This window comes from Acinonyx jubatus, chromosome B1 (assembly GCF_027475565.1).
Source record: "Acinonyx jubatus isolate Ajub_Pintada_27869175 chromosome B1, VMU_Ajub_asm_v1.0, whole genome shotgun sequence".
NCBI lineage: Eukaryota > Metazoa > Chordata > Mammalia > Carnivora > Felidae > Acinonyx > Acinonyx jubatus.
In genome coordinates this window covers 169,215,029-169,230,480 of record NC_069382.1, presented here as the reverse complement: position 1 = coordinate 169,230,480, position 15,452 = coordinate 169,215,029, and the positions used below count along the sequence as shown (strand labels likewise).

General features: G+C 37.6%; 1 protein-coding gene across 3 annotated transcripts in view; it reads left to right on the top strand.

Annotated features, from left to right (window-relative positions):
* Positions 1-15,452, top strand: part of WDR19 (WD repeat domain 19) — a 112,428-nt gene that overhangs the window by 41,826 nt on the left and 55,150 nt on the right. For all 3 annotated transcript variants that reach the window (XM_027055491.2, XM_053217452.1, XM_053217453.1), the window contains exons 15-19: positions 5,351-5,500; positions 10,269-10,416; positions 10,541-10,745; positions 12,989-13,148; positions 13,345-13,455. In XM_027055491.2, coding sequence (XP_026911292.2) covers positions 5,351-5,500; positions 10,269-10,416; positions 10,541-10,745; positions 12,989-13,148; positions 13,345-13,455 — 774 coding nt within the window. The remainder of the gene's footprint in view (positions 1-5,350; positions 5,501-10,268; positions 10,417-10,540; positions 10,746-12,988; positions 13,149-13,344; positions 13,456-15,452) is intronic.

The window sequence follows — 15,452 nt, the reverse complement described above, 5'->3', positions numbered from 1 at the left end:
ACATGGTCAGTCTTTTTAATTTTAGCCACTCTTAAGTGTATCTTAAGTGAAATCTCATTGTGATTTTAATTTGCATTTCTCTAATGGATTAATGTGGAGCATCTTTTCATGTGTTTGTTTGCTTTCTGTGTATCTTTGGTGAAATGTCTGTTCAAATTTCTTTGGCTATTTCCTAATTGGGTTGTGTTCTTATTATTGATTTTTGAGAGGTTTTTTTTTATATATTCTGGATTTAAGTCCTTTATCAGATATATACTTTGCAAGTATTTTCTCTCATTGCATGAGTTTTCTTTTCTTTCTCTTACCAGTGTCTTTCAAAGAGAAAAAATGTTTTGATTTTGATGAAGTCCAACATGAAAATTTTTTTTTTTATAGATTGTGCTTTTGGTGTCCTATCTGAGTAATCTTTGCCTAACCCAAGGTCATAAGGTTTTTCTACTATGTTTTCTTCTGTAAGTTTTATAGCTTTATGTTTTATATTTGGTTCTGCAATCCATTTTGAATTAATTTGTTTATACTGTAAGGTATAGATCAAAGTTCATTTTTTGTTTATAGATATTCCAATTGTTCCAACACCAATTGTTGAAAAGACTGTCCTTCCTCCACTGAATCATCTTTGTGCTTTTGTCACAAATCAGTTGTCCATAGGGGCGCCTGGGTGGCTCAGTCGGTTAAGTGGCCAACTTCAGCTCAGGTCATGATCTCATAGTTGGTGAGTTCAAGCCCTGCATCAGGGTCTGTGCTGACAGCTCAGAGCCTGGAGCCTGTTTCTGATTCTGTGTCTCACTCGCTTTCTGCCCCTCCCACACCTCTCTCTCAAAAATAATAAATAAACATTTTTAAAAAATCAATTATCCATAAATAAGTGGGTCTTTTTCTGGAATTGCTCATTCCATTGATCTGTGTGACTATCTTTATAAGAGTATCATGCTGTTTTAATTGCTGTAAATTTATAATAAGTCCTAAAATCAGGTAGTGTTAGCCCTCCAACTTTGTGTTTCTTTTTCAAAGTTGTTTTGGCTATTTTCAGTACTTTGCATTGCCATTTGAATTTTATGATAAGCTTGTTAATTTTTACAAAAAGGCTGCTGGGAATTTTAATGGTATCATGTTGAACTTACAGATCAGTTGCCATCTTAAACTCTACTCACCAATGAGCAAGGTATATATTTCCATTTATTTAGGTTTTCTTTATCTTAGTGTTTTCAAGTTTTCTGTGTACCAATACCCCTTTTATCAGATTAATACCTAAGTATTTCATATTTTTGTATTTTAGCATTTTTCATTTTTTTAATACATAGTATTACATTTTAGTTTTTAATTTCTGAATGTTCATTGGTAGCATATAGTAGTGCAACTGATTTTTGTGTATTATTCCTGTATACTGCAGCCTGGCTAGATTCACTTAGTAGTTCTAGTAGTTTTTTGTAAATTCCACTGGATTTTCTATATAGATGATCATGTCATCTCTGAGTAAAGGTAGTTTTACTTCTTTTCCAATCTGGATGCCTTTTATTCCAATTCATTGTTGAATAGGAATGGTGAGAGTGGTATCTTCATCTTGTTCTTGACCATTACATATGATTTTAGCTACAGATCTTTTGTAGATGCCTGTTAACAGGTTGTATGTATACTACAAAACCTAAAAACCACTAAAATAACAAAGTTGTAGCTAAGAAGTCAACAAATTAGATAAAATCAAATAATAAAAAATACACAGTTATATTGAACCCATTAAGCTATCCTAGCATTGGTGCTCTTCAAATAATTTTGTTATTTTTTTCTTTGTTTCATATTGGATGGTTTCTACTGCTGTATTTCAAGGTCATTAGCCTTTTCTTCTGTAGTGTCTAATCTGTCATTAGTCTCATCCAATGTATTTTTCAATTCACATGTGGTATTTTCATCTGTAGAAGATATGTTTCTTTTTTTTAGTCTTCCATGTCTCCACTTAACTTTTTAAACATGAAATATAGTTTTAAAAAAATTTCATGTTTTAATGACCTTATCTGCTAATTCTAATATCTGTGTCAGGTTTTATTGATTAATTACTCTCTTTACTATGGTTCATGTGTTTCTGTGTTTTTGCATACCTGGTAATTTTACCTTTTGGGGTGCTAGATATTTTTGTATTTCTAAAAATATTCTTGAACTTTGCTCTGGGATGCAGTTAATTGACTTAGAAACAGTTTGGCCCTTTTGAGTCTTGGTTTTATAATTTCTTAGGCAGATGTGAAACAATGCTCAGTCTATAGCTAATTATTTCTCACTTTTGATCTTTCCGTATTCTGTACCCAGTGCCCTGTGAGCTATGATCTTTTTTTTCCAATCTGACTATTGGAAACAGTCACTATTCCCAGTTCTGTTCCCTCTAATCCCTTTGGATGGTTCTTTCCATGGCCTTGTAGTTTTTTCACATGCATGCAGTCATTGCTACCAGCTGAGGACTCACGGTGGACCCCCTGCAGCTCTCCAAGCTTCTTTGTCTCTTGTCCTCTGCCCTGCAAAGTCCAGCCACCTGTGCTCCCTGGCCTTTAGCTCCATATCCTTAACTCAGGGAGCCCTGCCCTGCCTGTATCCTCCTCCCTTTGCCATGTCTTGAAAACTTGCAAAGCAAAAGCTGGAGCAATCATAGGGCTCACCTGGTTTGCTTCCAAAATCTCAGGCATCACTGTTCTTTGTTGCCTCATTCCAATATGTTGACAGTTGTTTTTTCATGATTTTGTCTGTTCTTTTTGGTTGTTTGGGTGGGAAAGTTAAATCCAGTTTGTTACTCTGTCTTGGCCTGAATAGAAGTCCAAGATGTTATGTGTTTTTATTTTAATTAAACTTTTTATTTTGAGATCATTGTAGATTCACAGGCAGTTGTAGGAAACAATACAAAGAGATCCCATGCAAGAAGCAAAACAGGGAGATCCAATATACTCTTTTCCTAGTTTCCCCCAAAGGTAACATGTTATATATTATAACCAGGATATTAACATTGATAGTCAAGATACAGAATAATTCTATCGCCAGGAGGATCCGTGTCTATTTTATAGACACATCCACTTCCCTTCTGCTTTCACCCCCATCTTAATCCCTGGTAACAAAGTTACAATTGACCTTGAACAACAGGAGTTTGAACTGTACAGGTCTACTTATATGTGGATTTTTTTTTCCGATAAATTCAGTATAGTACTGTAAATGTATTCTTAAGGTTTTTGTAGTATGTTCTCTAGCTTTATTGGAAGAATTCAGTATATAAGACATTTAACATACAAAATATGTGTTAATCAACTGTTGTGTTATTGGTAAAGCTTCCAGTCAACAGTAGGCTATTAGTAATTTGGGTGGGGGGGGAGTCAAAAGTTATACGTGGATTTTTGACTATGGGGGTGGTCAGTACCCATAACCCCTGTGTTGTTCAAGGGTCAACTGTAATCTGTTCTACATTTCTATAATTTGTCATTTGATTCATTTGAGTCATTGTGTACATGAATAATTTTTTTCCTTTTTATTGCTGAGTAGCATTCTATGATATGGATGTACCTGTTTGTTTAAGGATTCACCAACTGAAGGACATCTGAATTAGTTCCAGTTTTTGAATATTGCAAATAAAGCTTCTATAAGCATTCACATACAGGTTTCTATGTGAACAAGTTTTCACTTCTGAGTAAATGTGAAGTTAACACTCACATCCACTGTAATGGCTATAATCAAAAAGTCAGATAATAACAAGTGTTGGGAGAGATGGAGAGGAATTAGAACTCTTATACACTGCTGGTGGGGATGTAAAATGGTGCAGCTGCTTGGGAAAATACTCTGGCAGTTCTGTAAGAGATTAAACAGAGTTATCTTATGACCCAGGAATTGCACTCCTATGTATATACCCAAGAGAAATGAAGATATATGTCCACATAAAACTTATATACCAATGTTCATAGCAACATTATTTATAATAATCAAAAGATGGAAACAACCCAAATGTCCATCAACTGATAAATGAACATATAGCTTATCCATACGATGGAATATTATTTGGCAATAAAAAGGAATAAAATACTGATACCTACTACAAAGTAGATGAACCTAGAAAACATCATGTTAAGTAAAAGAAAGCAGTCACAAAAGACCACATATTGTATGATACTGTGTATGTGACATGTCCAGAATAGACAAATCTAGTGATAAAAAGTAGATTAGTGGTTACCTAAGACTGTGGGGAGAGTGGGATGGGGTTGGGGAAAATGAGAAAGATTACTAAATGGGGTTTCTTTTTGAAATGATGAATTGTTTTAAAATGAATTGTGATCAAGCATTATACAAATCTGTAAATTATGCTAAAAACCATGGAGTTCTATATTTTAAGTAGGTGAATTACATGGTATATGAGTTATACCTCAATATGCTATTATTTAAAATGAAGTACAGACATCTTTTAAAAAAAGGAAAAGGATCAATTAGGAGTATCTGGGTGGGTCTATCTTTATTCCGTTCCAGTGACCTATGTGTCTGTCCACTCACCAATACTACACAGTCTTGGTTACTGTAGCTAAAAAAACAACAACAACAAAAAACAAAACCCAAAAACTTGCAACTGATTAAACTGATTTTCCTACTTTATTCTTTTTTATTCAAAATTGCTTTAGCTATTATAGTTCTTCTGCCATTTTCATATAAATTTTAGAATAATCTTGTTTGTATCTACAAAAAATCTTGAGATTTTTATTGGAATTAGGTAAAGCTGTATATAAGTTGGAGAGAATTAACATATTTATAATGGTGAGTCTTCCAATCCATGAACATAGTATACCTCTCCACTTATTTAGATCTTTTTTGATTCTTTCATCAGTGTTTTATAGTTTTTAGCATACAAATCCTGTGCACATTTTGTTAAATTCATATCTAAATATTTCAGGGTTTTTTTTGAGAGATTGTAAATGGTAATATATTTCTAAATTTTGGTATCTACAGTTCATTGCTAATATATAAAAATACAATTGATTGCATCAGGTGGTTTGTTTTTATTTTAAATTTAATTTTCTAATTTGTCTACCAACAGCAAAATATTTTAAAATAACATGGTTTGAAAGTTATTCTTAAACTGTAAGGATATTTCTTATAAGTGAAAACATCTGAAAATCAGTTATGCTTTAATATCACTAAGAATGTTAGAACTAATTGTTGAATTAAATGCACATTCTCATTTACTGTCTCGGGTCTGTACCTTTACATATAGTAAACAATTGTTGTAGACTCTTCCTACATGAAAATATGGTATATTTTCTCTTAAAATTAGGAAGTATGTTTAAGTGCTAAAAGTATTTTTTTGACAACCTTTATATTTCTATGACTGGATTTTTTTTAGACTGGTATCATTCAGTATTTCTACATTGAAGACTGGCAATTTGTTAATGATTATCGACACCCTGTCAGTGTGAAAAAGATTTTTCCTGACCCAAATGGGACCAGATTAGTTTTCATTGATGAAAAAAGTGATGGATTTGTCTACTGTCCGGTAAGTCTGGAAGATTTTTAAGTACTTATTTTTTTTAATGCAATATACAAAGAAAAGTGTGGGGTTTTTTTTCATTTTTATGCACTTTATTTTCAATATTTTAAGAATATCACTTTTATAAGTTACATAAGCATATAATTTTCATATGGTCATTGTTCAGTTTGAGTCAATATTATACTAATGTTTAAAATGAGTTCATTAAGACAGTTGATTAAAAGACAGAGATTAACTACTTTTTTGAGGATTTGGTGAAATCTAAAATTATCTGCAACTGATACCTTTCTAGGGAGAAAATTTAGACTATTGACTTAATTCCTTCACGATTATTAATATATTCAGATTTTCTACTTCTTTTGGAGTTAATTTTGTGATTATTTCTTTATGTTTCATACTCCTTTTCTTTAGTGGTGGAAATAGTTGTTCATGGTATTGTCTCTTATAGATAGATAGATAGATAGATAGATAGATAGGTAGGTAGATAATTTAAACCCAAGTTAACATATAGTGTAATAATGATTTCAGGAATAGAATTTAGGGATTTATCACTTATATATAACACCCAGTGTTTTTAATATATATTATATATAAAAATCATTTTCTCTTATGCAGTTCAAAGATGATAGTACTTTGTTACCGTGTTTGTGATCTATTTCTACAACTATACATCAAGAAAACTTTTTCTGGGGCTCGTGGCTGGCTCAGTCACAACACAACTCTCCAGCTCAGGGTTGTAAATTCAAGCCCCACACTGGGCATAGAGATTACTTCAAAATAAAATCTTAAAAAACAAATGAAACACTTTGTCCAATATTCTGCAGTTTTTCATAGTGTCAGTACCAGAAAGATTTTTTTTTAATGGAAAAATAATTATATCCTATACCACTTTAACCTGATTTACTGCACAATATTACAATATATCTTCGTGTACATGACCTTTCTCTCCAGTTGTGCAATAAGGTTCAAAGGGCAGGGACTCCTTTCCACCCACCTTACTTGATTTTCCTCTTGCCTTAAAGATTCTGAACACAAAGGAAAGGCATTTTTTTCATAATTAAAAACAGATGGACCCTTTTTAGATCAGTTACTCTGCTTTTTACACATCCTTAACTTTTTTGGGACTAGATTAGCAAAAGAAAATGTGATTTTACATCTTTTACTTGGATTTTTCATTTCCCTTTGATATCCAGTTAATGATTTAGTATGTCCTTGGTCACAGTCCACACAGCCTACAGCTGTTCTCAGACATGTCTTAATAGCCATTCCCCTGGTGCCTTCCTCCACCTCAGTAGCCACTCGGTGAAGACCACTTTGCCCTCCCTGTACACTTCACTAGATGCTGAGACTTCCCACCTTCTCCTTCTTTTCCTTTCCTTTCTGCCTGTCTTTCTCTTTCTTTAATTTTTTCTTTTTTTCTCTTCTTTCTTTGATAAATAGAACAGGTTTCCACAGGAGTGCTTGCATTATTTAAGCGAAATTCCTAATGTGCCAGTTCTTACTCAACCCGTTCCTCTCCCAGTCACAAAACCAATGAGGGAAAATGACATAAATAGAAAGATAACCTTGAGTTCTTTCTACTTGGTAAGGAAATTCATCCTGTACAGATCTCCCTTCTGTAACAGGGCACTCTTTCGAGCTGCCTTGCTTCCCCATGTGGGTTCCCCGTGGGTGGAAACTGCTGCTGTGAGCACCTAGAGGGTAGGCGGGTAAATCAGGGATCTGACAGGCGCTGGAGGCAGAATGGGGTTTGGCTGCTAGGGAAAGGCTGAAGAGTAAGAGTCAGAAAGAGCTGATGCATTTTTCTTTCTCCTTTTACAGTTTTCCTTTCCTTGATAATTTTTGTTAAAGAGGTTACATGGCCTTTCTCGTGGAGTTGGTTTGAGGTTTCAGTGAGTTGATTTTTCCAAACCCGTGATTGGGCACTTGGTAGCCATTTAGCAGGTGTTCATTAAAGCCCTGCCTCTTTATTGCTTTACCACCCTTCAACCCCTCAAGTTCCAGAATTATCTCACTCGTTGCTGCCCATTCCAGTCCTTTTTTCCAACTCTAACTTGCAGCCCAGCTAGGTGTTAAGAAAAAAGTCCTGGTAAAACAAAATCCACACAAAAGACTGACTGTATGAGAGCACTGGCTCTCCCACTCTGATCTGTGGGTGGGTATTTGCTTTTATCCAAATTAAGATCTCACTGCTAGGGTAACAGTTACGTGGTTGGGCACAATATCTGAGGGGAGTGTAGTGCCCACAGGAGCGAATTCCTCTTTTAAATAACACCAGACGATCTTCCACAAGTAAGGCCAGTGTGGCAGGGAAGGGAAAGGAAGGCTTGTGGTGTGGGCCTTCCCCTGCCACCACCTAGGGCACAGGAGGAGGCTGCGCGGAGGCCCCTGGACTCCAGACCAGGTTGCTGTGCGTTTGATTTGATTTGAGCACTCGGCCTGTCATAGTGTGCTGCTGCTATGCAGCTCATTTTTCTATTCAACTTCAGTGAATTTGAGAGAAATACTGCTCCTGCGGTGTGCATACATGAGAATAAGGAACAATTCAGACCATCGCTCTTCCTCTTTAAAGTTCTTACATTTACCTGTAGGTTCCCTTCGTATGTATATTCATTCAACCGATTTTTCCTCACTGGGTGCATGGTGAGGAAGTGACTTATGTTGTACAATAGAAGTGGGAGAGATGACATTTTTCTTACTAATGAATGCCCTAATAAAACAGCCTTGTCCCCCCATCACTCTCTGGAAGCCCATGGAGGGTGACTTGTGATATATTACGGAAAATTCGTAAATACGTTGCCCTTGAGAGAGGTGGTAGAATGCAGTATTTAAGTGTACGGACCTTAAAGACAGACAGACAGACGTGGAGTTAAGATTAGTAATAATAACAACGAATATTTTTGTGCAGAATACTCCTTACATATATCAGTTATCTCTTAATCTTTATAGCAACCCCAGATATATTCCCATTTTTTAAGTAAACTTTATGCCCAACATGGGGCTCTAACTCATAACCCCAAGATCAAGAGTTGCATGCCCTACTGACTGAGCCAGCCAGGCTCCTTGGTAAATACTCATATTATTGGCCATTTTATAGGTGAAGAAACTAAGGCATAGAAAAGATAAGTAACAGGGCACCTGGGTGGCTCAGTCAGTTAGGCGTCCAGCTTCAATTCAGGTCACGATTTCATGGTTTGTGAGTTCAAACCCTGCATCGGCCTCTGTGCTGTCAGTTCAGAGCCTGGAGCCTGCTTCACATTCTGTGTCTCCCTCTCTCTGCCCCTCCCCCACTCACACTCTGTCTCTCTGTCTCTCAAAAAATGAATAAATGTTAAGAAAAATGTTTTTTAAATTAAAAAAAGAAAAAGAAAAGACAAGGAACTTGTCCAAGGTCACACAGTCATGAAATGGTATATGTGGTATGAGCCCAGAGTGGCTTCCTCCAGAGCTCTCACTTTAATTGGATTCCCAGTTTCACCGTTTATAAAATGGGTACAGTTCTAGTACCTACTTTGTAGGTTGCTATGTAAAAACTAAATGGGATGATGTGCATAAAGCTTGTAGTACAGTGTCTGCCGTGTAATAAGCACTCAACAAATGTTTACCCTTTAAAAATTCTACCGCCAGTCCAGTGGCCCTGGTGTGCACATCCGCACAAACCAAGCATCAATGTAACATAGTGGTTAGAAGCATAGACTGGAGCCAGACTGCCTGCTGGGTCCAAATCCTGACTCTTCAACTTACTAGCCATGTGACTTCGGACAAATTCCTTGGTGCCTGAGTTTCTTCATCGGCAAAATGGGCATAATAATGCCCATCTTGTACAGTGTGGCGTTAGAATTAAATGAGGTTACGTACATATAAGTAATTAGCACAGTACCTGGTAAGTAGCACTATTTGATAGGAATAGAATTAGAACTACGTACAATTTTACATTTTTGATTAGGTAATTTTTTTAAGAAGATAAAAGGAAACAGGTGAAATTCATGTTAATATGTTTAACCCAATATTATTATATCAGTATGTAATCAATATAAAGTACTGAGACGTTTTACCCTCTTGTCCATCCTAGCTCCTTGAGACCTATTGGATAGTTTACACTTACACACATCTCAGTTCAGACTACACACGTTTCAATGTTCAAATAGCTGCATGTGGATGTTACACAGTGGCTACTATGTTAGACAGCCAGCTCTATAGAATTGGTTATTATCTGCAAGAATCTTCTATTTCATTCTGACTTCGAGAGGCAAATAGGGTAGAGAGGAGGTGGGTATTTCTCAGTTTCACATTCAGGATATTATATAAGCCTGTCTGCCAAGGCCAATAGCTTATATCACTAACAGTACATTTTCAATTTATTGGAATGCATTATGGAGAAGTTTTTTGAAACAAAACAGACCCAGTGGAATTTCTTTAATTTTCAAATATGTATGAGTTAATTTGTTCTATATACCAGGGATTGAAAATTTTCCAAACACCAGTGTGTTCATAGCTTAAATTTCTTTTGTCTTGAGAAGTTTCCATTTTTTTTTTCCTTAAGCTGAAGCTTTGTGTCCAGACTTATAGTTTTTCCCGAGTTCAACAAGTTTTAGGCCAAGCCAGATCTGGTCCAAGAATCGGGAAAGGAACTTTCCTTCCTGTTACGGTTGGAGTGTTGTTGGGTTGAATGCGTTGGGAAAACTATGCCAACCACGGCTGCAGACAGGCTCCTACCGAGGCAAATGATAACAAAGTACATGCTTGGGGCAAATCTGTAAATCCTGTTTTGTAGGTCAATGACGCTACCTATGAGATTCCAGATTTTTCACCAACCATTAAAGGTGTCCTTTGGGAAAACTGGCCAATGGATAAAGGTGTATTTATTGCTTACGATGATGATAAGGTGTACACCTACGTCTTTCACAAGGACACGATACAAGGTACTTAATCACCTTTTTGTACAATTGTCGTTAAATTTCCGTGACAGTGAAATTAAAACCTTCCTTTCTGGTTTTTGTGCTGCGTATTCGCTTTTAGCACTAAGATGTCTATTTTAAAATACAGGATCCAAGGTGATTTTGGCTGGAGGCACCAAAGTTCCCTTCTCGCATAAACCTTTGCTGTTATATAATGGAGAGTTGACCTGCCAGACACAGAGTGGAAAAATAAACAACATCTACCTTAGCACCCACAAGTTCCTCGACAGTTTAAAAGATGTGGGGCCTGATGAACTGAGGCAGATGCTGACACGGACTTTAATGCTAAAAAGGTAGGGCTCCAAACACTTCTCTGGAGCTCTTATTTGCTTTTGTGATTTTAAAGGCCAAATCCTATTGAAAGAGATGGGCATAATAGTATTTACTTTGTTTACTTTACAGGATTGTTGTGAGGCTCAGATAAGATAATGGGTGTGAGAATATGTGTAAATTCTAAAGGAAGTCCTGTTGTACTAAGCCCTTTAGAACGAAGAGGTTTCTCATCACCCAAATAGCACAGTTATTGTGAAATTCTAATAAACCTCATTATTTCAGCAGTATGTTAATGTCATCATAAGAAGTTTGGTTTTGCCTAGCTCGTAATTTTTTTTTTTTTAATCTGATTTTTCCTGTTACCTCTTAGGGCTTTTTTGAGTCTTCTTTTGTGGTTCTGACCATCTCTTAAATGTTGCTGTTCCTCAGCGTCCCATGATCTCCCTCTTCTCTTCTCTAATCATTTTTCCTGAATGAATCTCCTCTACTTACATGGCTTCAACAACATTCATAAGAGGCTGACTCCAAAATGTGCATCTTTTGCTTAAACCTGTATTTCCCACTGCCTACCAGTTGTGTTTTTGGGAGTCCACAAGCTCCTCAAACTTTCTCTGTTTAAAACAACTCATCTTGCCCGGCCTCTTCTTTTCCCCCAGTCCTTATCACGTGTGCACCTGTCCCAACACACACACCTACACCTGCATACACACATACACCAGACCCTTTTCTCCCCCACCCCCATACTCTCCCACTAACTCGCACCCTCACTTGGAATAATATATGATGTCACCACTTCTTGACCTCTCTCTCTTTGATAGCCTCATGACAGTCTCCTCTATTCTCCACACACTTTTGAAAATCTGAATCTGATGCTCTCACTCTCCTGCTGGAGATCCTTCCCATTGCCTTGAGGAAGAAATCCCTACTCCTCAGGGACCTCAGCATGATGTACCGGACACTTGATGATTTAATGCCAGCCTCAGCTGTCCCCATTCTTCCACTCTCTGTTCTGCCAGCTGCTTGAATCTGATGTTTTTCATGATTCTTTGCCTTGGCACATACAGCTTTCTCTTCCTGGAACACCCTTCTCCTATGTCTGTATGCAGGAACTCCTTATTCTCCACATTCAACAGAGCCCTCTCCTGCTCCAGGATGCGTTCCCTGCAGCCCCGTAACCTCTGGCAGGCTGGTTGGGGGCCTTTCTGGTGGATTGCCGCAGGGCAGTATACACAGTGGTTTAGAGTACTTCCCCCCTACCCCCACTGCTGTGTGACAGGCTAGTCTTGTGAGATTTCTGAGCTTCACTTTTCCTCATCTGTAAAGAAGAAATAATAATATTCCTTAGTGGAGAGGGCTGTTAGAGTAATCTAGTGAGAGAGTTTAGGCAAAGCATTTAGCACAGATTCACATATCACAAGCCCTCAATGACCTGTGTCATACTGTGTCAGAGTCGTCTGTTGACTTACCTGTCTCTTCCACCTTCCCCAATTATGACGGCCTAAAAGATAGTGACTGTGGGCTTGATCTTTGTATCTTGGTTCCAAGCTCAGTTTCTGGCACAGAACAGGTGCTCAGTAAACGTGTGTTGGCTGGGAAAATGCATGGGTGAACAGATGGATGGATAGATATATTCATTAATGCAGGGTCCCACAAAAAGTTCAACTGGCATTTATGGTCATGTTTTGACCAGAAGTCAGCAACCTTTCTTGTTATGGGCCAAATGGTAAACATTTCAGGCTTTAAAAGCCATGGGATCTCTGTCACATCTACTCAAGTCAGCCATTGTAGCACAAGAGCAGCCAAGACAATCCATAAAAAATGGACCGAGCGGCCTTGTTCCACTCAGACTTGGGTCACAGCAGCAGACAGCTGACTGTAGGCCATAGTTTGCTGGCCTCTGTTGTAAACTTCCAAATATGTAGGAGTAGAGAGAGTACTGTTATTAGTCTCATGTGAGAAGAGAAATAATTTTCATCTCTGTGTGAAATAAACCCAAAAATAAACAAAAAAAAAGAGTTAGTTGCTAATGAGGGAGGGTTGGTTACACAGCATAGAGTCAGATTAGTAAAAGAAGTTCAAGAAAAAGCATTTATCTGTATAATAAAGGAAGACAAGTTTATGTAGTTTTTGATAACTTGGAAATGATTACAGATGAAGAAATGGTTTGCAAATTTATCTGAGATGTGACATTATATATACCCTGAGCATTGCCAGTTAGGGGACGAGTAGAGCTCCCTGATTAAATCCTGTGCTCAAATGCTAGATTTTCTGATGCTTGGGAAATATGCAAGATTCTGAATGATCACGCTGCCTGGAATGAGCTGGCCGGAGCTTGTCTCCATCACATGGAAGTGGAATTCGCAATCCGCGTCTATCGGACAATCAGAAATGTTGGCATAGTGATGTCCTTGGAACAGATAAAGGTAAACGGCATCTCATGAGAATTACTAGTTAGTATTTAAGTGGTATTTATTCAGTCATTTTAAGTTTCTGAAGTTAATCATACCTAACTCATCAGCAAGTTAGTCGATAGACCATTACCACTTCCTACTAAGCAAAGGCTTTTAAAAAAAAAAGAAATTCTGTATTTGTTCTCATTAAAACTGCTTTTATTTGTAGGGAATAGAAGACTACAATCTTCTGGCAGGACATCTGGCCATGTTTACTAATGATTTCAACCTGGCCCAGGACCTGTACCTGGCATCCAGCTGTCCCATTGCTGCCCTGGAGGTATGGTGGCAAATAAGGATGGGAAGAACACGCAAAGGGGATCCCCTTTTGTGTAGTTAAAATTTCTCAGCACCAGACACCACACACCTTCTCCTCCCTAGAATTTAGACATTTCGGCTTTAAGAACCACTAAGTATTCATTAATTTCAAAACTACTTTCATTCTGTGTTCTGTGGAGCCATAAAAGGCATGTTATTTTAACATTACCAAATAATTTAAAGTCTGTGTCCAAAGAGAACAGATTATTAAATTTATAAAAATGTACACAAATGAAAACAGTCACCATGTATCTAGAGCTCACATGGTGCCAGGCACTTTTCTAAGCACTTGACATATTTTTACTCCTCTAACCCTCCCAACAATCCCAGCGGTTAGTTACCTTCTCTATTTCCCAAGTGGGGAAACTGAGGTACATGTATCTTTTACTTGCTGTATGAGATTCTCTCATGTGTCAAGAGGTACACTGAGGACTAGTATACCACCATTAGTTTCCCAGAGGTGAACATTGCAGGGGAAGGACTAGGACAGAGGGAAGGACGTGGCTCAACACAAGGAAGAAGTGGTTAAATGGAATAGCAATTATTGGGCTCTTGAGTTCAGCTCAGGTCATGATCCCAGGGTCACGGGATGGAGCCCCATGTTGGGTTCCGCACTGAGCTTGGAGACTGCTGGATATATTCTCTCCCTTCCTCTCTGCCCCTCTCCATGCTGGTGCTCTCGATGAGATGAGATGAGATGAGATGAGATGAGATGAGATGAGATGAGATGAGATGAGATAAGATAAAAAATAGAGTTGCTGTTAGAACATGAACTCTAGGGTCAGATGTGTCTGGGTTCAAATCCCAGCTCTGTGTAATGTTCTACAAGTTATTTAATCTTTCTGTGCCCTAGGTCCCATTTTTTAAAATTAGGGGTCACAATATCTAGCCTGTAGGGTTACTGTAAAGATTTCAAAACGAGACTAAATCTCTGGAACAGTGCCTGACCAATAGTAAGGACACAAAGTGGTAGCTGTTGTCATTGTTAACGTTATCCTACCTCACACCAGCATTTCCATAACTACTTAGAGGAGGGCTTTTGAAAATGCACTTGCTGTTAGTTAGTTTTACAACTTCACTTTTTCAAATTGTTCTACAGAAAATTTTCATAATTTTAAGTGAACTAAATTTTAAAATGTTAGATAATTTTACAATATCATTTGTGATAATAGGGGACACCCTGAGAAAATTTCAAAATTTGGACTGATAGGCACTGAAGTAGGAATATAGTTCACTCTTATGTGGAGCCTAAGAAACTTAACAGAAGACCATGGGGGAGGGGAAGAAAAAAAAAGTGAGAGAGGGAGGGAGCCAAACCATAAGAGACTCTTAAAAACTGAGAGCAGTCTGCGGGTTGATGGGGATGGGAGGGAGGGAAGGGTGGGTGAGGGGTATTGAGGAGGGCACCGGTTGGGATGAGTACTGGGTGTTGTATGGAAACCAAATTGACAATAAATTTCATATTAAAGAAAAAAAGGAATATAGTTGTGATATGAGGGCAAAAATGTCACCTTAGCCCTTCTGCATTTAGTTGTGGACTCTTGTTGTGTGCTACGGGATTTGTAAAGGATTTGAAGTGATGACTGACTTCCCAGTGGAGAGGGGTGATTAACCTGTCGTCCCTTTAACCTCACTTCGAAGGCTGAGGAGTTAGCTGGGTAAGAGGTCAGAGGCACCGCCCTACTGCCCAGCTCTGCCAGGTACTAGCAGTATAACTTGCTATACTAGCCTCCCTTTGCCTCAGTTTCTGGATTTCTAAAATAAGTACAATAAAAGTTCCTTGCAAAAGGCTTGCTAAGGAAAAGTAAATAAGTTAATGCCCTCAACTAGCACCTGGCAAAGAATAGCACTTGAAAAATGTTAGCTATTATGCATTCCTTACAAAATGTGAATAAAGTGAGGAGTAAACTCTAAAAGATTCTTTAATAATTAGTTTATGTTTGGAATTATGTGCCAGAT